The 25325-nt window shown below is 49.0% G+C and overlaps 1 protein-coding gene across 1 annotated transcript in view; it reads left to right on the forward strand.

Annotated features, from left to right (window-relative positions):
- LOC103197533 (myosin phosphatase Rho interacting protein) overlaps positions 1–25325 on the forward strand; it is a 286080-nt gene that overhangs the window by 259699 nt on the left and 1056 nt on the right. The window contains exons 15-23 of the mRNA XM_042781030.1: positions 4213–4329; positions 7259–11107; positions 14896–15043; positions 15569–15686; positions 16942–17101; positions 17723–17842; positions 18648–18734; positions 19385–19547; positions 20152–20240. Coding sequence (XP_042636964.1) covers positions 4213–4329; positions 7259–11107; positions 14896–15043; positions 15569–15686; positions 16942–17101; positions 17723–17842; positions 18648–18734; positions 19385–19547; positions 20152–20240 — 4851 coding nt within the window. The remainder of the gene's footprint in view (positions 1–4212; positions 4330–7258; positions 11108–14895; positions 15044–15568; positions 15687–16941; positions 17102–17722; positions 17843–18647; positions 18735–19384; positions 19548–20151; positions 20241–25325) is intronic.

Below are 25325 nucleotides of genomic sequence, written 5' to 3' on the forward strand. Positions count from 1 at the left end.
CACTCAGCAATGTGTGTCTCTTGCATCTCTTTCCCAGCAACACATGTCTCAGGAGCCCGTGTCTCTTTCAGTAGCAGGTCTTCCTCAACCAGCAGTCAGAGAGAGTTCTGCCTCTAGGAGGCCTTCTTTTGAGCCTGGCAGGGTGGTCAAACTAGCCAATCATAGCATCAGAACTCTAAGCACTTGAGAGAGAGAGTGGGCACCTCCCAGAGCATTGTATTGTGCCACTCCCAGAGCATTGTTTTGTGCCACTCCCAACAGAAATACTCCAGGTGGACAACTTCAGCAATCACGAGCTCCTCAGTTGCTCATAGAAAATTCCACCTTGGAGTTGACAGAGACTTATGGGTAGAAAAGCCACACTAAGTAATTTACTACACCACACAAACAAACAAAAAAGCAGAACACTGGAAAAAAAAAAATCTGGGCATGGTGGGACAGGGCCCCCAACTCCGTCCAAGCACACAGACTGGCATGGAAATCCTGCCAGGCCAGAAAGTGGGTGGGCGTGGGGGATGACCATACCTCCATTCACCAAGAGGATGTGAGGTATGAGAGTAACAAGGGAAATGGTACACTTTTCCAGTCGTCTGGGTCTGGAATGTCCTTGGGGTTCCTGGCAAGTGGAGCTTGTTCTTAAGTCCCTGGAATCTGGGAGAGTGTTGTCTCTTTAAATATCCAAAATGGTCAAGCCGCTTATAAACATTCAAAATGGCTGTGCCCTCCAGACAGACAAAAGTCCACAACTTACCCCGCCTTCCTCTTCGCTGCTTCCTCTTTTATTCCCCAACCATCAGAGCCATTCTCCGTGCAGTCCCTGGCTAGTATGGCTGGTTTTTAGGTTAATTCTTAGGTCCTACTACCACTCAGCAATATCCAAGCTGTCTGTGCCGTCAGGATCGCTGCCAGACTACAGCTCTGTTTGTCTCCTTTTTTGGTGTTTTCATGCAAATTCTTCTGCTAGCTGGAGGTTAGTTCACTTCTATATCCTTCCTTTCAAGGCTCATGGGTCCAGAATTATCTTCTGTATCTGTGTTAATTGGTTCCCCTTTTCTTTGTTGAAGAGGGTCTGTGCAGCCTTTCAGCATATTCCACCATCTTACTGGAACTCCTGAATCTTCTTAAAACCAAATAATAGTTTAACTAAACAGGTAACAAATATCAATACATATATAAACCTATCTATCTGTCTATATAATCTATCTATATATATATATATATATACACACACACACACACACACACACAGATATATAGATATGCGTTGAGCATTATACTCTTAAAAAGTATATGAGATCAAATTGACTACAGCAACTCAAATGTTTATATAAGAAATTTAGGGGACAGTGAGTTTATTCTGAATAGGGGAGGAAAAACTCAGATAAGAAAGGTAAGAAGAGTGCATAACTTGGAAGACTATAATTATATATATTGAATTATGTATATAGAAATTGGTGTATGTTTTACTATGTATATTCTCAACAACAAAATTAGAAAAAAAAAAAAAAAGGTTTGCCACTTTGGCATGCCTAACACTTCCCCTTGTCTTCCCATTTGCAAACAGGGTGTGGGGTCAGCATCTGACCTCCCCTAATGAGGGGGAGAGAGAATCAAGATCAATAACCTAAGGCTGATTCCTATGAGGTTGAGGTTAGACATGCTGCCACCCTCCAACCTTTTTACCAGTTCTGACACCAACTGTCCCTTGCAGTAGCACTTTCTACTCCCTGCTTTTCTGCTGGGTTCAGTAGTTCAATGCAGTAGCCACACAGAATTCACTAATTATACTCACGATTATGAAGAAGTAACAGGTTATGATTCAGATTAGAAATAAATCAGGATACAGTTCTTCAATCAGGGAAGCCTCTTCTCAGCCATACTACAAGTATTCTCTCTGGACTCGACTTCTGCCCTACTGGGCAAGTATTATAGAGATCTTCTAGATCTGCCAAAGAAGCACCTCATTCTGCCAGCAAGGATCTTGCCTGAAGGCATTTGACCTCCTCACTCTGTGGGCTAAGAAGCCTATCACTCCGTTTCATGCCAGTCTCTTGGTCCTACTGCCTCTCCTGCCACCATCTCTTTGCCTAGTGTTACAGCTCATTCACTCTCTTGCTTTCTCTCTCTCTCCCCTGGAGTGAGGAAGTCCAGCACAGGGATCTTGGGTCTAAGGACACAGTCCATATCTGGTTCTTCTTTCTTGATTGTGGTGAGAACCCCTTTTCATCCACTGGGATGGTTCATTTTAAGCCTAGCAGCATGGCAAAACTGAACACAACCCTACATTAGGATTCCATACCCCTTATTTCTATGATCCCACCCCCACAAGGGTACTGTTATTAATATTAGTTACTTTAATTATTAACAAGCGATTCAGGCATGTGGTGGGAGTCACAAAGACCATGGCTAGAAGAGCCATATTGAGTAAATCACTGTCCCACACCATTTTATTAAATGTATTAAGCCTACACTTTATCACTAGTAGCAGCACTCCTATTTTTCCATTTTTCACTCTGATTAGTGAAATATTAGGCAAGACACAGTGAAACAACTGCTCAGGACCACATTGCTCTGCTGCTGCTGCTGGAATGGGCTGTGCCAGGCACCAGGGCTAGGCTGTGATTTTCTCAGACTGTCAAGTGGTACATAGGAGCCCTGGTAGCCCAGGGGTTAAGTGCTTAGCTGCTAACCAAAAGGTCAGTGGTTCAAACACCCCAGATGTTCCATGGGAAAAAGATGTGGCAAGTTGTTCTCATAAAAATTATAGCCTTGGAATCCCTATGGGGAAGTTCTGCTCTGTTGTCTAGGGTTGCTATCAGTCAGAATTTGGCAACAGATTTGGGGTTTTTTGTTTGTTTGTTTGTTTCAAGCAATGGCAGCTCTTCAGTGTCCTTTTTACAATTCCACAGTCCCTCCCTAGCCCTCCTCAACTGAGGAGTTGCCAGCTCCTGACTGCCTGGGGTCCCCAAACATGTACTCCAAGCCTCCGAAAAGGAGAGGGTGGATGAAAGAAGGAATTCAAAAGCAGGAAGAGAGTAAAGCAGCCCACCTGCAATGGGTTCACACCCTGAGTGAGTTTGCTGCAGGAACCTCTTTGCAAGCAGAACCTTACATGGGATCTATTTAGAGTGATTTGTGTGAGGCTCTGCCCAAGAAGACTTCTGCTTTTTTGGGGAGAAGGGGGAAGATTTCCATGTGTGTGTATGTGGTGAAAAATATATGCAATGAAATATTCACCAATTCAACAGTTTCTACATGTTTAATTCAGTGATATTGTTTACATTCTTTGTGGTGTACAACCATTTTTACTGCCTTCTTCCAAATTATTTCACTAGCATTAACAAACTCAGTGGCCCATAAGCAAAAACTATTTCTTTCCTTCTTCTCTCCTACCCTAGGTAACCACTAATCATCTCTGGTTTCTTTGTTTTTGCTTCTTCCATATAAGTGAGATTATTTATTTGTCCTTCTGTGACTGATTTATTTTGGTGCAGCATATGGTATTTTCATGGATCATCCAAGTTGTGGCATGTATTAGGACTTTTCTATATGGCTGAGTAGTATTCCATTATGTGTGTAAGTATGTATGTGTGTGTGTGTGTGTGTGTATTGTTGTTGTTATGTGCCGTCGAGTCGGTCCCAACTTGTAGCGACCCCTCCTTGGGTTTCCAAGGCAGTATCACTACGGAAGTAGATTGCCTCATCTTCCTTCTGAGGAGTGGCTGGTGGGTTTGAACTGCCAGCCTTCTGGTTAACAGTCAAGTGCCTTAGGCACTATGCTACCAGAGCTCCTATATATATATACATATATATATATGTATATATATGTGTGTGTGTGTGTGTGTGTGTATAGTATCACATTTTGTTCATTCATCCTCAAGAAGACTCTTTCATGGTGGGATGTACTATATTAGAGACATAAGCAAGTATGGGAATTACATGAGAGCCTGAGACTGCCTGGAATAGGAAGGCAGTCCTAACCCCACCCCAGAGTGTAACACACACACCAGTGTGGTTTGGACTTGAGTTTTTAACAGACCAAGTCAGCACATGTGCTGAAACGTGGAAACTCTTTCTGGCCATGTGGGAGACCAGGAAAAGGATTGCTATGTGCCCATCTGGGGACAGATTGCTGCTGCACATCTTTTGCTGTGCTGCTGCCTTGGTTATGATTGTCATTTTGTTTTAAAATGTATGTCTTTTTGCCAACAGTTGGAACAGAGCCAGAAAGAGGCCTCTGAACTCCTGGAGCGGAACCGGCTTCTCCAGGACCAGCTGCGAGTGGCACTGGGCCGGGAACAGAGTGCACGGGAGGGCTACGTGCTGCAGGTAGGGCCTGGCCACTGCATGGTACACTGAGGCTTCAGTGTGGGCACTTAATACCCAGCAGGGTAGGAATATGCAAAACTTGGCTGAGTGGCACAGTGCACCCTGCCATACCTCAGGAGGGGTTCTGTGCAGTAGGGAGCTTCTTGTGTGTTCTTTCCTTCCAGCCTGACACTAGGGGCTCTTCCCCAACTTTTTCAATGATGTGTTTTATGAACGGATCATTCTGGTGCTCTCTCTGGCACCACAATGGCAGTGTTGGGCCTATTTATAGATAGGTGCCAGCACTTAAAGAATGTAGCAGGTTGAGAGCCTTGCTTAAGGCCAACCACAGTATTGGCAGAGCTGGAGTCAGAGCCCTCCCTCAACACCCTGGCCACACCACATCTCAGCCAGGCCCTGCTTTTCCCTTTCTTCCCAACAAGAAGTTTCAGGGAAAGTGTGTCACCCCCAACCTGAGCAGACTAGACCATCCTAGAGGGGAGCTGAGTAAGGGTCAGCCTCTACATGGCCATACCACAAGCCTGGCCTCTGGGACCCAGGGCATGGTGGGGTGTCCTTGGGCAGCAGGAGCATGTGGGAACTACACCATGCTCTCTGAGCACGATGAGTCTGGGATCAGGAGAGGAGAATCCCCACACCAGGCGAGGAGCTGACCTATGGGCTCTGATGTAGGGCACCAGCAGTACACCTAGCAAGTGCCAGGGCAGGAAGCACAGCTGGGGCACACAGCTCCTACTTCCTCTTTCCTTCAGAGGAGCCCTCTGGGTTACAGCAACCACCTGAGGGCCAGACTGTTAAGATTTTTGTAGTACCAGCTGGGATTGGGGAACTTTACTGAAAGGAATAGTGGAAAGAAGGAATAGTGTGTTGACACGCTGTTGCTGCTCAGTGTCAGTAACTGGTCATCCTGTCCTTGGTCAGGCCAGCCCTCAAACACATCCCCAGACAGCATGGCCAGTAGGCCCAGATTGGCACAATACAGAGCCCTAGCCCACCTTCCTAATAATACTTCCAGCAGCCAAACCCCACAAAGAAGCAGAGTGATGTGGAGGCTGCCTGGGGCTCCCTGAAGCAGGCAGTGCTTGGTGAGATGAGGCCAGTGGTATCACCTCTCAGATGGTGCTGTAGGCACTGCACATGCTGGCAATAGCACAGAGTTCATATTACCTGAGTTTTGCTTACAAGGGGAAAGGAGACAGTGAGAAATAGAGGAAGAGAAATGTTCAGAGATGGTTGCTAGGGAGGACATAGAACGAGATAGGTACCAGAGAATTCAGATTCTCAGGGAAGTCACAAGATTTGATCTAGAATCCCAGGTTCAAGTGCTGGCCCTGCCACCAACCAGCAGAGGCGAATGCACACACATCTCAATAGGCTATCCTCCTAACCTGTATCAACACAGCCCTAATGGCCAGAACCTTGTAGTTCTAAGAGAGATTCATAATCTGTGATGAGCTTACTGGGTGATGTTTTCAGACCAACAGGTGCCTGCCCTTCTCAGTCATGGGCCCCAAGTAGACCAGGTAGTGCTCAGCCACCCTCTGTATCAGAGTTGATCCTTTAGCCTCTCTCCATTCTTTCCCTTTGTTGTACTTTCCCTTTCCTTCTATTTGTTCTCCCATTTCTATTTCTGCCCCAGCTTTGATTGTAGACCTGGGCCCTTCTCCCTCCAGCTCCCTTTGGCCTATTTGTTGCCATGCCCAGTGCCCTCCTGCCAAGTGATGAAGATCTAGCAGCAGATACTGCACATTGCTAGCCTGAGGGCCTACTTGGGCAAAAGGCCTGAGCCCACACTGAAGTCCTGCGGCCTGCCCAGGAAAATTGGTCCCCATCCCTGCCCAGGAAGCTGAACACCTGGTTGGGTGTAACCACCCTCTGAGCTTTGGGAATGCTTGTGATCAAAAGCCAGATGTGAGTGTAGCCTTCATGTGGAAGGGCCAGGAGGAGGCCTGTGTGCAGGGTGGGCACTGTGCTAACCTGTGCTGGGGGGATGGGGCTTGCATGGTTGGGACGTTGAGCATGGAGTGGAACTGACCATAACTGAGTGTCACATCTGTGGCTTCCCTGTTGGCAGATTGCTGCCACACAGCAGGCCAGGTTCTTAGACTGGGCTGTTCCTCTCATCCTTGTCCATGTTTTTGTTTTTTCCCCCTCTAATTTTAGCTCTGTCCATTCTGCATGCTTTTCAGTTTGGGGAGTTCTGTTTCATTTGTTTTTTGTTTTGTTTTGGTTTTCGCATGCTTCACTGTCTTATTTTGAGTTCTACAAAGGTTTGTTTGTTTTGTTATTATATTTTACTCCATGGTTCCCGGCCTTTCCCCCTCCCCCATTTGTCTTCTTACAGGTAGAGATTAAATCTTCCTGTTACTATAGGATTGGATACACTTTCAAAGGGAAATGTTTCGGGTGTCACAACACTGACATCTCCCGCAAGTCACCTTCCTTCCTTCTCCTCCAGTCGAAGAAGGAAGTGGCCTCACGCACCTGCACCTGATACCCTGCACTTCTTGAGGACCGGTTGTCTAGATTTGTGTGCTTTTGTTTTGCAAAACAAACAAACAAACACAGGTTCTCTGCTCTACCCCTCCTGTCCCTCCTACCCACAGTCTCGTGCCCTCAGGTCCTCGTTTTGCTTATCCGTGTGCTCCATCATCCAATTCTGTTTGGTTTATTTCTCCTAGAAGCTATTCAGTTAGAGCTGTTTTGATGTTATTGTCCATGTTTTCTGTTTTCCTGAAAGCAGCTACTTTCAAAAAAATTATGATGATTTGTTGGATTATTTAATGGGAAAAAAAAAATATATATTGTGCAAAGGAGAAAAGCCAAACCCATCCCAGTGGGTTTCCGTGGTGATCCTGGCCAGAGGTGTGACACTCAGAACCAGGAGGCCAGAGTGTTACTAACCTAGTGTCTAATCGGTTTTTTTAAGACTGAAGTGGCCACCTCCCTGCCCGGTGCCTGGCAGAGGCTCCATAAAGTCAACCAAGATCTCCAAAGTGAGCTGGAAGCCCAGTGCCAGCGCCAGGAACAGGTCAATCAGCAGATTCAGGCTCTGAAGCGCAGCTATGGGGAGGCCAAGGACACGATCCGGCATCATGAGGCAGAGGCCCAGAGCCTTCAGGCGAGGCTAAGCAACGCTGCTGCTGAGCTAGCCATCAAGGAGCAGGCATTGACAAAGCTCAAGAGTGACCTGAAGCTGGAGAAGGACAAGATCCGCGAGCAGCTGGAGGAGTGGCAGCATAGCGAGGCTGCATTGAGCATGCAGCTCAAGGCCAGTGAGCAGAAGCTCAAGAATGCTGAGGCCCTGCTACTAGAGAAGATGCAGGAGCTGCGGGACTTAGAGACTCAGCAGGCACTGCAGAGGGACCGGCAGAGGGAGGTGCAGCGGCTGCAGGAGCGCATTTCCGACCTTAGCCAGCAGCTCAATGCTAGTGAGCAGGCCCAGAGGCTGATGGAGGAGAAGCTGCAGAGGAACTATGAGCTACTGCTGGAGAGCTGCGAGAAGGAGAAACAGATATTGCTGAAGAGCCTCAAGGAGATAGAGGACAAGGCCAGCGCCTATGAGGACCAGCTGCGGGACCGTGAGCAGCAGGTGGAGGTGCTACAGAAGGAGAAGCTAAGTGCCAAGTTCGAGGGCAGTGAACGTGTACACCAGCTAGAGGAGCAGCTGGAGAGGAAGGAGGCCAGCATCCAGGAGCTTGCCGAGCGTGTCCAGAGTCTCCAAGATGAGTGCAACCTTCTCAGGCAGCGCTTACAAGAGCTGGTGGCCCAGGTCACCATGTCTGACGGGGATGTTGCTGCACTGCAGGCACAGCTGAGGGGGAGGGAGGCTGACTACCAGAGCCTGGAATGCTCCTTCAAGGAAGTGTCTGGACAGCTCCAACGCTTGCACACACTGCTGCAGGAGAGGGAGGAGGAGCTGAGGCACATCAAGGACCTGCATGAGAGAGTCATTGAAAAGAAAGAGCAGGACCTCAACAATGCCTTGGTGAAGATGGTGGCCTTGGGGAGCAGCTTGGAGGAGACAGAGATAAAACTTCAGGCAAAGGAGGAGATGCTCAGGAAGCTAGCGGATGAATCTTCAAAGGAGGCAGAAGAGTATTGCGCTACCCTGGGGACAGATGGTGGCGGCATTACAAACGTGGGCGAGCAACTGCAGGCTTTAGAGGCGCCTCTGGGTGTGTCTCACACAAAGCCCAAGGGCACGGACCCAGAGGCTGTCCTAGGGGAGGACAGTGGGGCAGGCATCCCCAGTGCAGAAGACGGCACTATGCTCCTGAAGCCATTGGAAGCACCTGAAAATGAGGGGCACCTGCAGAGCATGACAAGGCCTGATCCAGGGATACCAGGTGTTAAAAGGCAAAGAATCCGTTTCTCCACAATCCAGTGCCAAAAATACATCCACCTTGATGGGTCAGAGAAGACCTGGACGAGCAGCACATCCTCTGACACCAGCCAGGACCGCTCACTCTCAGAGGAAAGTATGTCTTCTGAGCCTGCCCCCAGCCCACTCCCTGGGCCCAGTGACACAGACACTTACCTCTCCATCATACATTCCCTGGAGACCAAGCTCTACATCACGGAGGAAAAGCTCAAGGATGTGACCCTGCAGCTGGAAAGTCAGCGTGGCCAAGACCAAGAGGCCCTGGTGGCACTGCACCACCAGTGGGCAGGCACTGAGGCACAGCTCCGCGAGCAACTCCGTAACAGCCTCGCCCAGGCTGGTGCACTGGCCTCTCAGCTAGAGCAGGAGAGACAGGAGAGGGCAGCATTAACAGAAAGCCACACTGGGGAGCTTGGAGACTTCCATGTGAAAAACAGCCAGGCCCTAACCTGCTTAGAAAAATGCCATGAGCAGCTAAGGTCCTTGCTGAGGATGGGCCAGGAAGAGGAGCATGCTACCCCTGCAGCCTCTCTGGCCAGCTTGGAGAGCACATTAGCTGATGCTATTCGGGTACTGCAGCTCCCACCAGCTCCTGCAGACAGCATAGCCCCTACTCTGCGTGAGGACAGGAGCTGCCTGCCAGGAGGGAGACCCCCTGCTCAGCAGCAGCACTGGCAGGCTGAGCTGACTGAACAAGAACAATTGAAGCTTCTCTCAGATCAGATAGCTCTGGAAGCCTCACTAATAAATCAGATTGGAGACTCCTTGAAAAATACAACATCTGATATCTCTTGTATCCTCCAAGAGATTGCTCAGTCAAGAGGATTTCCCCTGGAGTCTGAAAGTGCTGTAGCTTGTCCGGAGCCTTTGGCAGATTCCCTGGCAAAAAAGCTGCTAGTGGATGGGGAATTTTGGAGCCAGGTTGAATCACTCAGCCAACACCTGGGGAAGCTAGGAGGAGAGACAGTTGATGCTACTGACGGGGGGTGGCAGGGTCTCCCACCTGCCCTGGTCCCCTCTATGGCAGATGCAACACTGGTCAGGGCTGAGCTGAGTTTTGTCACAGAGTCGGTGAGGGAGTCGTTTCGCCATAGGCTGAGCAGCGTTCAGGAAAACCTGCACAGTGCCAAGGTGGCCCTACAGCAGCTCAGGTGCATGCTAAGTAAGATCCTGAGTACCTACCACACTCCAGATTTTGACAGAGTGATGCAGCAGGTTTCAGAAGCCCTTGGGCTTCAAGCAGGTGCTGAAGAAGGTGTTCCAGACTCCTGGGACTTGAGACCCCTAGGGGAAATGCTAAGTCGAGATCCCAATAGCTTCCCAGAGTCCTTTCAGCCTTCTGGTCAGAGCACTGGTACCCTTGTTGCCGTGCAGGAAGAGCTTGCCCAGCAGCTTAAAGCCAAGGCCCACATCCTGGGGGAGATATCTGCTGCTCTCACATGCCTTCCTCCTGTAGAATCGTTAAGCAGTTGTCAGAAGCTTCTTCAGGCCTCCCAGACTCTTTCCTATAGCACTTGTTTGGGAGGCCTCAGTCAATACTCTTCATTATTAGTTCAAGATGCCATCATTCAGGCTCAAGTGTGTTATGCAGCCTGCAAAATTAGGCTGGAATATGAGAAAGAGCTCCAGTTGTACAAGAACTCATGGCAGAGCAGGGATGTCCCCTGCCAGGAACACTTGCAAGCTCTCAGGGCCCTGAGGGAAGAGTATGAAGAACTTCTTCGAAAACAGAAGAGTGAATATTTGGAAGTGATTACCATCATTGAAAGGGAAAATGCAGAGCTCATGGCTAGGGTCACACAGCTGGGCCATCAGCAGCACTGTCTGGAGGCAGTAGAGAGCAAGCACAGTGCAACCGTGTACACCCTGCAGGGGCAGCACAAAGAAGAGCTTCTGGGCATGGCGGAGCAGCTTACCCAGGCAGAGCACATGGTGCAGGTTGAGCCCAGCCACATCCTGAGCCAACTGGATGCCTCTGCCAGAGACCGGCAAGACCTGGAGCAGCACCATGTGGAACAGATGCAGACCCTGGAGGACAGGTTCCAGCTCAAGATAAAGGAGCTTCAGGGTATTCATGCAGAGGAGCTACGGACACTGCAGGAGCACTATTCCCAGAACCTGCAGCGCCTGAAGGAAACCCTCAGCCATTACCAACAGCAGCATCCTGGAGCACTGCCAGCCCCAGACTCCCTGAGCAGTCTGCCCCCTCCCTCCCCCAGCTGGCCAGCTGGTCAGACAGAGGAGGTGGCTGAGTCTGCAACCAGGCTGCACAAACGCATCCAGGAGCTAGAGGCACAGACAGACGCTATGCGGGAGGAGCTAGAACACAAGAACCTGGAGGGTGGCACGGCCATGCTGCGCAAGAAGTACCAGAGAGACTTGGAAAATCTGAAGGTCATAGATGCACCCTTAACCTACAGAGCCCTCCCTGGGCAGGGAAGGCCTTTCCCTCCAATGATGTGATGCTCTTTCCTGTGATCCTATGCATCCAGCTCTAAGGGGGAGCTAGGCAGGGCTCCTTGGTTCTAAGTCCCTGTACAAACAGAATCTCATTGAAGTTCTGTTTGCTCCCTGCTGGCCCCAATATGAACTCTGAGCCAGCCTGGGCCAATGGTCCAGCCTCCTGTTTTCTATCACCCAAAGTGGGGGAGAGGTGGCAGGAAGGAAAACCAGTTGCTGATGTGAGGACAGAATTAGTCTTCCCCACTGCTTCTCACCCATTCACAGGTGCCCATTCACATCCTTCTGCTTAGGGCTATCTTGCTGCCCTTTCTTGAGGCAGAGCTGTGCTCTCGGAACAGCCTCTGCACTCCCCTTCCCAAGCCTCCCTTCCCCATCTTGCCTTCCCCCAGAACTCCAACCAGGACCAGAGCAGAACCAAACTCAAAGCACAGGACCAAGGGGCGCCCTCAAGCTCACAGGGAAAAAGCCATTGAAGGACCAGGGAGATATGGCCAGAGGCTCCCTTAGAGACTCTTTCTAGTTTCTTTTAACTCTTCTGAGAGCAGTCATTCTCCTGTTCCAACTCCCTGAGGAGCCCAGATTTATGGGCATTCTATCTGAGAAGGGCTTCTCTATCCAGCACAGCCTCCCATTTCATTGCCCACACTTCCCATTTCAAGAGCTGGGGAAAATGACCCTCCCCAGTGACTAGTTCCTTCACACTCAGCATCACTAGGCAGAAAGCTCAGGCTCTGGTATTTGAGTGGCACTCCTGGGCCCTTCGGGGTGTTGGGTCATGTGGAGTATCAGATCCTCTCACTACCTTATTGCCTCCAGGGAACCACATGCATGGGGCCCGCTTGGAGTGGTCTTCCTGAGCAGGCATCATGGCTGTCCTGGCACTGCCTTCATGAGAGCTCTCCATACTTCTGGTGCCCATGTGCACTTTTCCTCCCTCTACTAGTGCACCTGGTCAACACCAGGCTATTTCTCAGCTCTTCACTGAAGTAGATAGCAAGATCCTGATTCATAGACAGTGTCTCTGCTGCTGCTGACGGCCCCAGCACTCACAGCTGCTATTTGTAGACAGCTGAGGCTGTTTCTCAACTGCATACACCTCCAGCTCTGAGAGAACCAAAAACCAAACTTACTGCAGTCGAGTCAATTCGACTCATAGCAATCCCTCCTTGGGCTTCCAAGGCAGTATCTCTATCCTTCTGAAGAGTGGCTGGTAGATTTGAACTGCCAGCTTCTGGTTAGCAGTCAAATGTCTTATGCACTACGCACCAGAGCTCTGAGAGAAAGGCTTGGTATTTATTTACCCCATGTGATGACATGGCCTATTTGACCAAAGGCAGGCAGTTGTAATCATCAACAGCCGGTGCTCTGGGGTGAAGAAACAGCTTCTCCCTGCTCTTTCCCCAAGCCAGTTGTGAATCATGAGGCAAATTCAAAAGCATATGGGTTGACCCCTATGGTGCTAAGCTCAAGTGAAAGCAGCATCAGGGTAAGTTCAAGCACACCTTGTATAGTGACCTGAACCCAGATCCCAGTGTCTCTTCTTTAAGAGCCCCCAGAAGTGTTCCAATCTGTGTATGCACATCCTGTGGCTCCAGTGTGTGCACACGGTGCCCCTTCCCAGGGATCTACCCTTTGTATTTACATACACAAAGGGCTCTTCCAGGGGAAGGTGATTTCTGCTCCTTTACTGGCTAGCTGAACAAAAAGGAGGCCCAACACTGCTGATGTCAGACCACTAGTCAGCAGAAATCCAAACAGGAAAAACACCTAGTATTTGACAGACTGCTCCAAGGTTGTGCTTAGTTCCAAGTGTTCACCCACAGTGGGAACCCACTAACTGGAATTTTTCAGTATACTGCTCAAGTCCATTGCTCTGCATCCAGTCTTTGCCCCTACCTAGTCCATCGAGGTATTTTCAGAGGCCCCCTGAAGACGAAGAATTGTTAAGTAACCATCTTTTGTTACCAAATAATGGTCTTAGGAGAGCCTAGCCAATATCAATCACTTTGTCTGGATTTTTCTTCTGGTCAAGGAGAGGGGGGTCATGGCCTGGTGTCCCACCCCCACCCCCATGGCCTCTCCTCCATGGCTAGCGAAAGGTGTTGCAGAGCTTTTTGTTGATCACAGTGACAATTGACTCAAAAATTAAAATTTGTTCACATGCTCATTAGCACATATGCTCTCTAGGGAAGCAATTGGGTCTTTAAAGATACCTCAGTGTCTGTGTTAGAATTTTGAACATTGTTTTCAAATATTCTAAAGCATTTCAAACAAACCAAAAATAAGAATTTCAAGGCCTACCAGCTGTGTGTGTTAGCTGAGAAACGACAGATTTAGCCCTAGCATGTGGGAGGAAGGACAAGGCACTCAGAAATGGGGCCTGGAGTCCAGGACCCTGCAGAGCTCCCTTCAGACCTGGCCACACCTCTGGAACTTTCTACCGTCCTGGGTGTGAAAGAGGTGGGGGAAAGAAAGCCAAGAGGCAGTTGGCTTCCACAAGGGAGCCATAGGAGAAGAGATGCCCAGTTTATTGGTGCAGCAAGTACATTGCAGTGAAGTCTGACTTAGTCAAGAATTTGAAGCACTGAAGTAAGGATCTGGGAAAGGCCACTCAGCTCCTGGAGGGACTGCAATGATAGGCATCCTTTCCTGAATCCATGTGAAAGATCATCAGCCAGTTAGTATAGGGTGCGAGCTGAGAGGTCATGCCCAGACTTGCTTTGAAATAAAGCTTACCACATTTCCCCACTGTTAAACGTCAAGACGAGGCAGCTTCCTGCTCTGAACGGCCCTTGCAGGGATGTAGACAGAAAGCCTCTGGCGTAGCTGCTTCCCCCAAAGCCAGGCTTCCTGGTATGGGTAGTAAGAGTATGGCCTCTTCTTAGGGTACTTGTGTCCTTCCCCCCGTGCTTCTGTTCAGGTGGTAAATCAGCCCCCACGTGACAAGACAAAGACCAGTATGGAGAGTAGTTCCACTGCATTACCTGGTCAGAGTGCAGTTGCTCATGACATGCCCCTTTTTTCCGTACATCTTTAAAAGAAAACAGAAGATGCAGGCCAGGAAGGAAGACGGAGTGTGTCCTGATCCATTTCCCTTGATTGACACCTGGGAAAAGAGCAAAGTGAAATGGCCAGTTAACTTGTGGTCACCAGCTGGCTAATGGCAGGGTCAGACCTCTGACTGCGGGAAATGGGCTCTGTCCATCCCCAAAGGAGCAGGAGGGCATTGGCCCTCCAGCTGATAGATACTCAGAAGGTAATAGTCCTGAGGATGTGGGCCATTCCTGGTCATTTATAACAGCCACTCATGAAGTCCCCAGTTTGTGGTTAGCATCGAAAGTTCTTCACTATCTAATTCCAAACCAGAAATGACGAGCCTCTGCATGTCTTCTCTCTCTTCCTGTCCTATCATTTTCATCTGGTCACAGAATCCCTGAAAGTCTCAGATTGGCTCTTTTAAATTCCACTGCACCCTCGTCCCAACCACAGTACCTACCCTCTCCCAGGAGAAATGAGATACAGAGCAATCATGTACACATAAAATACATAGCTTATGAATGCAAGCACCTTTTTCTAGTGCTGTAATGGCCTCAGTGGAAACCTCGATAGCCAGCGTATGCTCTACAGGACGCTAGTGCAGCCAGAGTGTGGCTACTTATGAGACAAGAAGCCCAACTTAGAAGTCCGGAGAAAACCAACAGCCCCTTTGGGTTTTGCAGGCCACATGTGAGCGAGGGTTTGCAGCTATGGAAGAGACACACCAGAAAAAGATTGAAGACCTGCAGAGGCAGCACCAGCGGGAGCTAGAGAAGCTTCGAGAGGAAAAGGACCGCCTCCTGGCAGAGGAAACTGCTGCCACTATCTCAGGTGGGCAGTGGGTGGGGCCAGGACCACTAGGCTCCAGGTCAGGACAGTAGCAGGCTCATTTCTAGACAAAGATGTAACTGGACAATTCTCTGCAAGGCAAGACTGGTGCTAGGGGACCTTGAGCACATCCCAGCTCCTCCTTGGCAAGATCTTTGTTCCAGGGCCAACATGCTGTTCTCTGAGCAGGCATAGTTGAACATCCTCACTGCCAAAGCTCAGTGATACTGCTGTAATCAGGTGTGATTGCACAGTGAGTCATCATGTCAGTACCAAGGAGAAAAGGTATCAACCCAAACACTTGAGTATCTTATGAACTCATACTTGAATTTAATATTGACATTTATTTAACCAGTTTGTTGTTGTTCTAACACCAAAAAAAAAAAATGCAAGTCCATCCCTTCTGGGGGAACTCAATGGGGACTCTCCTGGCCTTTGTACCTCTCAGAGACCTGATGCATGAGGCCTGCCTGTCAGAATGGCAGCCTCAGCCTCGTGCTGAGCACCATACCTTTGCACACTTTGCAGCTATCGAAGCCATGAAGAATGCCCACCGGGAGGAGATGGAGCGGGAGCTGGAAAAGAGCCAGCGCTCCCAGATCAGCAGCATCAACTCAGACATTGAGGCCCTGCGGCGGCAGTACCTGTGAGTCCTTCAACAGAAAGGCAGCCTGCAGGAGAGCCAGAGGTGGGGGGAGAACTATCTTCCAGAGCTATGCAGAGATTAGAGTCCCCAGGTGGCATGGCGGCAAGTGGTGCTGAAGGGTGGTTCAGACTGGCTGCCTCATGGCAGAGCTTGTGTGGCAACACCTTCCCACTGCCCCAAGTCAGCAAGCTGCCAGTGTGACACATCCTTGAGTTGCCATGCTTTGTGGCTGGAAATGGCCCAAATAGGGTCTTCCTGTTAGAAAACAAACCAAGGAAAATTTAAAGAACAGGATGCAGCAAACGAAACTTTGAAATATTAGGCATTCTTTAAGGGCTGTTCTGGGAAGCCTCTGCAGCTGCCCCCAGAAATTTGTTCTCTCCTTCCACTGCAGTTGTTCCAGTAGCTTGGAGGAGAACATGGCGGTATCTAGTACATGATGCCTTGTCCACAGCAGTGCCTCCCTGGAGAGCACACAGCAGAGTCAGCTCCAGTTGGTTTGTCCTATGCAGAATTAATACAACCCTTGAATTGTAGCTGTGGCCATCAGTTATTGGCCATTTTCTGAGTGTCTCTGGCATTGTAAAAGATTTCATGGACGCTGCCTATGAGGAGCTCACAGTTTAGTGCAAGAGACAGAAATGGAAAGACGGGGGCATTCAAGGCCAAGGATAGAGACATGGGGCTGTGTTCCATAGAGCAGCCACCAAGAAGTGGAGGGTGATCCCTACCTCAGCTGGAAGCCAAGGGGTGGGGATGTCTTAAAAAAGCTTAAATTAAAGGCCCTCATCTTTGGTCTCCCTGGTGGGGAAAAATGAATCATTGTCCAGGAGTCCAGGGTGACTGAATAGCATCCACAGGCCTGGACATCCTGAGTGTCCTCAGAGCCCAGTACTGGAGTCTGCCTTCATGTTTACTGAGAAGCAGCCCAGGTCGGACTCCTCAGAAACCTGATACCTGCATGCCCCAAGGGAAAGAATCCTCTGTTGACTGATATCAGAGGATTGTTAGGAATATTAAACTGTTTGAAAGAGGATGAGGAACAGTACTGTGAACCTGAAATACTTTTTAAATTATCCCTAACTTTTTAAATGGGTAAAAAATGATTGTGACGACAGAATACACAGGGCCTGCTCTCTGTTGCTATGCTGTTGCTGAGCATCTAACTGCACCACAAGTTCCAGGATGCAATAGGCAGCGTTCAGAGGCTGGGGATGGAGTGAGATGGGAATATGAGCAGTGCCCTCTCTCCCAGGGAGGAGCTGCAGTCGGTGCAGCGGGAGCTGGAGGTTCTCTCAGAGCAGTACTCACAGAAGTGCCTAGAGAATGCCCACCTGGTCCAGGCGCTGGAGGCTGAGAGGCAGGCCCTGCGGCAGTGCCAGCGCGAGAACCAGGAGCTCAACGCCCACAACCAGGTGAGCCGCACTGGCTGCTCAGTCATGTAAGGGCCATCTGAGGTGTCTCACCATGCTGGTGACACGCATGGGCAGAGGATGGAGCAAAGGCAGTCTTGCTAACCTAAGCCATCTCTGGTATTTGGGTAACTTGTGTCCCAGCTCTTTGGGAACTCTCAAATATCTTCATTTCTTCCCTAGAGCATCTTGGAATTTTTGGTTCAGATTGCCAGGCAGGGCCTTGGTCAGAAGGAGGGAAGAGCACTTAGGCTTCTTGGAATCAGAATCTTTTAACACTCATCAAATTGCCTGTTCCCAGAAAGGTGGAATGTGTTTAAAATTTTGGTTAATTACAGAGTTTGAATTAAGTTAATGTAAGCTATTCTAGGGGTGCCAAATCAAACCACCTTCTGTGTTGCCCATCCTGCTCAGCCTCCACTTGAGGCTTCTGTGACTAGCATGCCAGAAGTGTCCCTGAGCCCCATGCACACTACACAGCCTGCATATAAAGCAGACCTTCTGCTTTATACCTGATCACTGCATGTTCTTAGAACATGACCCTTCCTTGTTGAGTTGTTTGGTATGTGGCCCCCGAGCATCTGTGTTGAGTGTCACTGTTGGTGTTGTGTTGCTGTCCCCCAGGAGTTAAATAACCGCCTGGCTGCAGAGATCACACGGCTGAGGACATTGCTGACCGGGGACGGTGGAGGGGAGGCTGGGGGTTCGCCCCTCACACAGGGCAAGGACGCCTACGAGTTAGAGGTATACCTCAGCCAGCTCTCTCCCATTTACCCAGCTCCATCCTGTTCACTGTGAAGAGTCAAACAAGAACAGATGTGATCCCTAGCTGACAGTGTCATGGGAGAGACAAAATGAAAGAACACTGAAAGATGTAAAAGTTACCCCAAGACAGCAAACGGCAGCAAATCAGTTGCCAAAGAGCGTGGGAGCCACCACCAGGAGGGGCCCCTTGCAGGCCACAGAGGTCTAACCCCAACCCTGCCTCTACCACCTTCCTCTGATTTTCACCACAACCACAAATATTGACCACTTAAAATGAAACTGTGATATGGAGTAACTGTGAATCTATGGGTGCTTCAAATGATACCCTATTTCTCAGGACCGGGAGGTTCATTTTGAATTACAGTAATTAATTTTGATGTGTAAGGTGTGCTTTTGTGAAGGCACTTAGATTTCTTCACAAAAAGATCTCATACTAAAAAGGCTTTACCAAGAACAGACAAGGAAGAGTGAGGGAGTCCAACAAGCATGCAAGTCAGCAGTTATATTTCACAGGACACCAAAAGTAAATAAGATTGAGCCTCAGGGTACTGGAAGGAATTCTGGTCACTTTCCTCTCCTATTTTCATACATAATTTTTAGGTTTCCCACAATGCTTAAATGGTCTTTTTTGGTACTCTCAATTGTGTATTGATAGGAAGGTGCCATGAAAAGCAGTGTGTCCTTTCACAGGGGTGGGGGCTTCTGCATGACCCTCGCCTCCACTGAAGAGACTCAGGAGGGTCCTTGTCCCTGAACATCCATCCTGACTCCTCTTTCATCCTAGGTCTTACTGCGGGTCAAGGAATCGGAGATACAGTACCTAAAACAGGAAATCAGTTCTCTCAAGGATGAACTTCAGACAGCACTGCGGGTAACAGCTGCATCACCAAGAGGTCCAGGGAATGGGGGCTTAGAAGGGGCAGGAGAAGGCCGAGGGCAGGACCCACAAGCACAGCCTAGACTGTTGTAGAACAGATGTCATCCTCTGGAGAACAGTTTCATGAGCAAGTTCTTGTGAAACTCCAGATTGCAGCCAGATATCATGAAGTGAGGATTCATCTCCTGTGTTGGGGTTATATTATGCTTTCCTGTGGACTCTGCAGAAGTTGGAAGAGGCTTGGCCTGCCCCCCAGGTGGGTCAGGCCCTTCTTGTCTCCTCTGGAGGACTCTTAGGATCAAAAAAAGGAGATAACTGAATCCCTTATGGAGATTCAGTCACTTTGAAAATGGCTCCTCTGAACAGAATGGGTTCCCAACAAGAGCCCATGAGCTGAGTAATCACTGGTTGGGGGAGCATCTGGCATGGGCAGCCCAGGGCCACTGCCTCTCCTGAGTTCACAGAAGCCCCAGAAATCCAGGGGATGTACCTCATGGTGGCCATGCTATCATGTTCTCACTGGCTCTAGTCCATTTCTGTCCCTGGCATCATGCCACATCATGTGCCAGACCAGGGAGACAAGCCTGTGGTTTACCATGAGGCATCTACACTGACATAACTGCCTCTATTGTTTGATTTCTAAGGACAAGAAGTATGCTAGTGATAAGTATAAAGACATCTACACAGAACTCAGCATCGTGAAGGCAAAGGCAGACTGTGACATCAGTAGGTTGAAGGAACAGCTAAAAGCAGCTACAGAAGCACTCGGAGAGAAGTCCCCTGAAAATACCACAGTGTCAGGATATGGTGAGTTCTCCTTCAGGTAACTAGTGCTGTTTCAGAGCAGAAGAGCCATTGCTTTTTTCTGATGTATACTCACTTGGCAGTGGAAGAATGGAAACCAGAGGAGCACAGGTCCAAGGGCTGGCGCCCTGGTCTCTGCACAAGCTGTCTCTGGCTGGGGAGCACTTGTGTGCTGTCTCTGCAGTGGGAATGTTGGCAAGAGATTGTACCAACGTGTGTTTTCATAGGAAGGGCAGGTTCTGTTCTTCTGTTTTCCTAAAGAACTTAGTAGTTAGGTGGAAATGGTTCTCCCTTGATTCCAGGGTTTTCCGTAAAGTTTGTAAATGGTCACTAGAAGGCAGGGTAGGAGGCACGCCTCTTCTCAAGTACACAGCAGGAACTGACTCATTTTGTTGGCTAGAGCAGCATTAAAGACTAACAACCGTATGACATTTTATCTCATTAATATCCACAACATTCTGTTTTTCTCTCAAGTAGCCAAGTTGTTTAGGAAATATAATTTGTCTCATAAATGTGCTGCTTTAACAACAAGCTTTGGGAATTTCAAACATGCCTGATTGCAGAGGGTTTTGGAAGACAAAAATAATGGGTCTGTCTATCCCTTCAGATATAATGAAATCTAAAAGCAACCCTGACTTCTTGAAGAAAGATAGATCCTGTGTTGTCAGCCGGCAACTCAGAAACATCAGGTCAAAGGTGAGTCCAGTGTCTGGCCTCTGGGTGTCTGGAGTTTGAGTAGGCACTGGGGAGAAGAGCCCAAATAAAAACCCAGGAGCCAGCCAGGCACCAGAGCAGGCTCCAGTGCAGCCTTAAGCCCCAGAACACACTCGCCCATGCCACGTGGCATTGGTGGTGGGCCTGCCCATAACGTCTAGTATCTTGAATGTAGTAGTGAGCCCCCTCCCTATGGTAATGGCCACGCCTGTGAGAAGCAGGCTGGAGTATCTTTACCCCACCTACCTGTCCACCCACCATTAGCCTTTTAGTCCCCTGTGCTAGTTGTTCCCTGCATGTCCATATTGTAACATTAGTTCCACCTGCCCTTGAACCAGCCAAGAGCCTGCGTCCTTCCTGTATGCTGTGGTGCCACATCTGCAAGCTTCCCAGGATGGGTGGAGGTGGGAAGTGCTATACATGTTCATTTAGGATTTATTGTGTGTATTGTTTTATTTTTGCTCTTTCCCCTGACAGTCCGTAATTGAGCAGGTCTCATGGGATAACTGAAACGAGCCCGATTCCAGGTCCCCTGTCATGTAGGTAAACTGCCTCTCACCACCACCACCTGGCTGCCTGGCAGCCCACTCTGCATGAACTTCTCACACGCCATGTCAGATGCCTGTTTATCACCCTTATTTCACTCATCTTGCTCCACAAGCACATAGAAAAGACAAAGTTAACCTTTTTTCTTTTAACCTGCCCTTGGGAGTTGACCCCTTCAGAAAGGAACACACCCTTCTCAGCCCGGAGGCCTGGCTGATAAGTGTCATCTAGAGGCGATGGGCAGATGTGCACCCTGGGTCTGAGCAGCATGCATGTGGGATGGGCTGCGCACGCCCAGTGACTCACCCATTCTTTCTGGGAAATCCACTGTACCCTCTGTCCAGGAGGGGTCCAGAACACCTCACTGAGATGACAAGCGATACCCACTATCACTGATGACCTCACCATGGGCAGGATGTTGAACACAACCCACACCAGCAGAGGTTTTTCTTTGTCTTCAGGGTTTGTAGATAACTGAGAAGTTAGTAAATCATGGACTGTAGCTTGGAAGATGGTTCGGAAGAGCAGAATAATAAATACCAGCTAGTTACGATATGCAAAACTAACAAGTGAAAACGACAGTAGTAATGAGGGCCTTCCTATAAAGTGTCCATGTTTGTGGTGAGTCCAGTGTGATGGTCTGTGAAGTGCCTCTGAGGCAGGTGCAAGGCCCTGGAAGAAGAGACAGCCTCCAAGGGCCCGGAAGACAGCAATGGTCCCAGGCAGCCTTGGGCTCTGGTGGGAAGCAGGCAGTAATTGGGATATTTTACCAGCACTCTCTTTTTTTGAGGGGGGAGGGCATCTCACTGATACTATTGAGGACTCTGCTATAATGGGGAGGGGAGTGGGAGTAACACCAAGCCCTGCCTGCCCACAAACGTCCTGTCCCCCACTAGGGCTGGAGTTTTGGGCCAGGCCCCCTTTCAACACAGCCTCGTGCTCCAGAGTATAGTTGCTTATTCGGCATCTGAGATCTCATTCATTTGGTTATTAGGAGGTTAAGAACAGTAGAAAGGACATGCTGTTCAGCCAGCAGAGGACACTGAGGTTGCTGCTGAGCCAGGCTGGCAGCGGCAAAAGTACAGCTCACTTGTCCCTACCTGGATGGCAAAACTGACTGGTTCCCTTGGAACCAGTCTCTCATGGCATAGTGGATAAGGCATTTGGCTGCTAACCAAAATGTCAGCAGTTCAAACCCACCAGCCACTGGTTGGAAGGAAGATGGAGCAATCTACTTCCTTAAAGATTCACAGCCTCAGAAACCCAATGGGGATCACTGAGTTGGGTTTGACTCAATGGCAGTGAATTTGATTTGGTTTTGGTAGCTCTGGTGGCATGGTACCTAAGGCATTTGACTGCTAACCAGAAGAAAGGAAGATTGCATGATCTACTTCCGTAGCAATATTGCCTTAGAAACCCAAGGAGGGGTTCACTATGAGTCGGATCTGACTCGATGGCAGTGAGTGAGAGAGGCCCCCACAAGGCCTTCCATATAGGAGCTTGCTGCTCCTGGGTGTGCTAGCTTTAGACCACACTTTGAGAAAATCTAAATATTTCAAGCCTAGCTAGTTGCTGTAGTTTGTTTATCTTTCTACAGCTCCAAGTCACTAGTCACTTATGTCCTAATATGGTTTAGGTGTGATTGAAGACTTAGTTTATGCTCTTTCCTTTAAACATGAAAAATATTCTGTTTAGCAAAAGAAAGAAATGTTGTTTGGGTTTTGTTGTTGTTGTTGTTGTTGGGTTTTTTGCTTTATGGTTTCGTATTTGAAGCTAAGCTCTGTTATTTTTAAGCTTTTTCTGAAAGGTCTGAACATTTGGATGTCCAGGATCAATCAGTTCAGTAGTGATGAGGGCCTTCTGACCAGCTATGAAAATGATGTGGCTGAGATTTGATCTCCTCTAACTTCCCAAGGGGGAAGAACTATTATCTGCATCCATAGCCCAAGGCTGATTCCTATGAGTCAGAAGTCAGACATGCTTCCACCTTCCAACGTTTCTCCCAGTTTTGACACCAGCCATCCCTCCCACGGTACCCTACTTCTCTGCTGGATTTGATGATTTGTTGCAGTGGCCACACAGAATTCACAGACAAAACTCACAATTAAGCGGTTTTTCAGGGAAGTAAGAAGTTACAATTCAGGCTGAGAAACAACTTGGGATACTGTTCTTGGGTCAAGACAGCTTCTTCTCAGCAGTGCCTACAGGCTCAGCCTTGGCCCTACAGCCCTTCAGCCTCTGCCCTGCTTGGGCAAATGTTACAAAGCTCTTTGGCTTTGCCAGTAAGTACCTGGCAGTACCCTACTCTACCAGAAAGCCTCCTGCCCAAAGGTATTCAGCTTTATTTCATGGGCCAGAAAGCCCATTATGCTGTCTCTGGCTTGTTTCCTGATTCTACTGCCCCTGCTGCCACCATTTCTCTGAAACTACTTCCCACTATATTTAATGCTACAGCTGTCCCTTCAGTCTAGGAGGTTCTCAGTGCAGGGTTCCCAGGTATGAAGATGCATACTCCTGGCTCTTCTTTCTTTGTAGCTACCCCTGGAATGGCTCATTTTAAGCTTAGCAGGATGGCAAAACTGACTGGTTCCCTTGTTAGGATTCCATATACTATGTTTGCATGGTCCTACCCCCACAAGGGTGCCATGTACCTCAGTTGCATAGTCCCACCCAGTCATTTGGTGGGAGTTACAGAGACTGTGACTGGAAGGGCCATAATTCATTGTACCATCCCAGGCCAGTGGGTGACAGTGATGGGTGGCACAGGCTATCATGAGAATACTCATGTAAGGCCATGCCTTGGTCAGAACAGATACATGACATCCCCAGGTATGTGTGTAAGTCACTTCAGGGACATGGTCAAGCAGAGGTCAGAAGTGAGGAAATGGCTACATCCCAGGAAGGAATGCTCTATCCACCAGGGAGGACACAGGTTCTCAAGCCAGGACCAAAGAAGGGTGAGGGCGCCCAGCAGTGGATCTGAGTCAGTATTTAGTTCTGCTGCATTTCCAGCATCAGGAAAGCCCCTGGTGTGCAAGACATCCTACTGGCCCCAAGAGAAGACAGACTTTCAGTGTCTCAGGTAGTATGGTGCAGCTGTGGCGGAGCTGAGCCTGGTCTACCCTGTGACACTAATAGACACACATATGCAGGAGATGTGTTCTTTTGCCTTGTTGTATTTGGGAAAGTCTCCCACCCCCACCCCAAGGACAGGAGAATGAGGTTGCCCAGAAACTGAACATCACATTGGTGCTTTCTGATATGGGATCTGGTATATGTTTATTTTTATCTTTCACTTATGCTCTGTCTCCTATATTCCATCTTACTCCAAAAAAGATAGAAAGTCCCAGCACCCACAAAATAAAAGAAAACTAGCTACTTACAAGCAGCATGGCTTTTTCTGGGGTTGACAGATTTCCCCCGGGTTCCTATAAAATGTCCGTGTTTGTGGTGAGTCCAGTGTGATGGGCTGTGAAGTGCCCCTGAGGCAGGTGCAGGGTCCCGGGAGAAGAGACAGCCTCCAAGGGCCCGGAAGACAGCAATGGTCCCAGACAGCCTTGGGCTCCGGTGGGAAGCAGGCAGAGGAGCTTGGAGAGAAGTGGCCCTTTTCTGGGCAAGGGGGCAGAGTGTAGGGTGCCGCTTTTTACCCATAGGTTGAAGCTTAGCAAGAGATGGGACACCCCTCATTGCCTGCTTTTCCCTGGCCACCATGCCTGAACACACCATGGGCTCTGACCTTCACATAGGTCAACCCAGCAGCAAAGGCCCACTGTCCACAGAGGTCCCAGGAATGTGGTCAACACTCACCTAGTCCTGTTTGGCTGTCCACAAGTAAGACAGAACAGACATGGTGAGCAGTGCTGCCCAAAAGTCCTCCAGAGAACCCTCTCATAGCAGAGCCTTTAGGTCCAGGGTCTCCTGGCCTGTCTGGCTGTCACCAGTTGCCCATCAAACCCCTGTCTTACCCAGGCTGCTACAGAGAAGGGAGGGCCTTGGGCTTGTCTGCACTGGAGGAGTAAGGCCTGGACACCAAGAACACATGGAGGCTGGTTATGTGTGTTAAGTGAACAATAACAAATGATTCTGGCTTCAAGTGGGAGGTGGATTTGCCGCCCCTCCCTCCCTACCTCTGTGAAAGGCTTCAAAAGTAGTTGTAACCAAAATCAAAAATAACATAGCCCAAACCAACAGATTCATTTCAGGTTTCTTTGGACCAGTGATAGCGGTAGAACTGTTCTTTTTTTTTTTTTTTTTCTCCTACTCATATATACATACACATACACACACACACACACATATATGTATGTATTATATGTATTTATAACATAAAAAACAAGCAGAGCTGTTCTGGATGAAACTTGGTAGGGAGGAAATCTGATCCCTTAGAGGATCCTGGGGGCCCCAAACCTCAGTTAACGCTGCCTGCTCTGAAGCACTAGGTCCAACCTTGAATCTGACTGGTCCTCAACTGCAGTAGCTAAGAATTTCCAAGGAATCCAGGACTTTACCAGGCTCATATCT

This window comes from Orycteropus afer, unplaced genomic scaffold (genome assembly GCF_000298275.1).
Source record: "Orycteropus afer afer isolate SDZICR_OR568_19922 unplaced genomic scaffold, OryAfe1.0 scaffold00080, whole genome shotgun sequence".
Classification (NCBI taxonomy): domain Eukaryota; kingdom Metazoa; phylum Chordata; class Mammalia; order Tubulidentata; family Orycteropodidae; genus Orycteropus; species Orycteropus afer.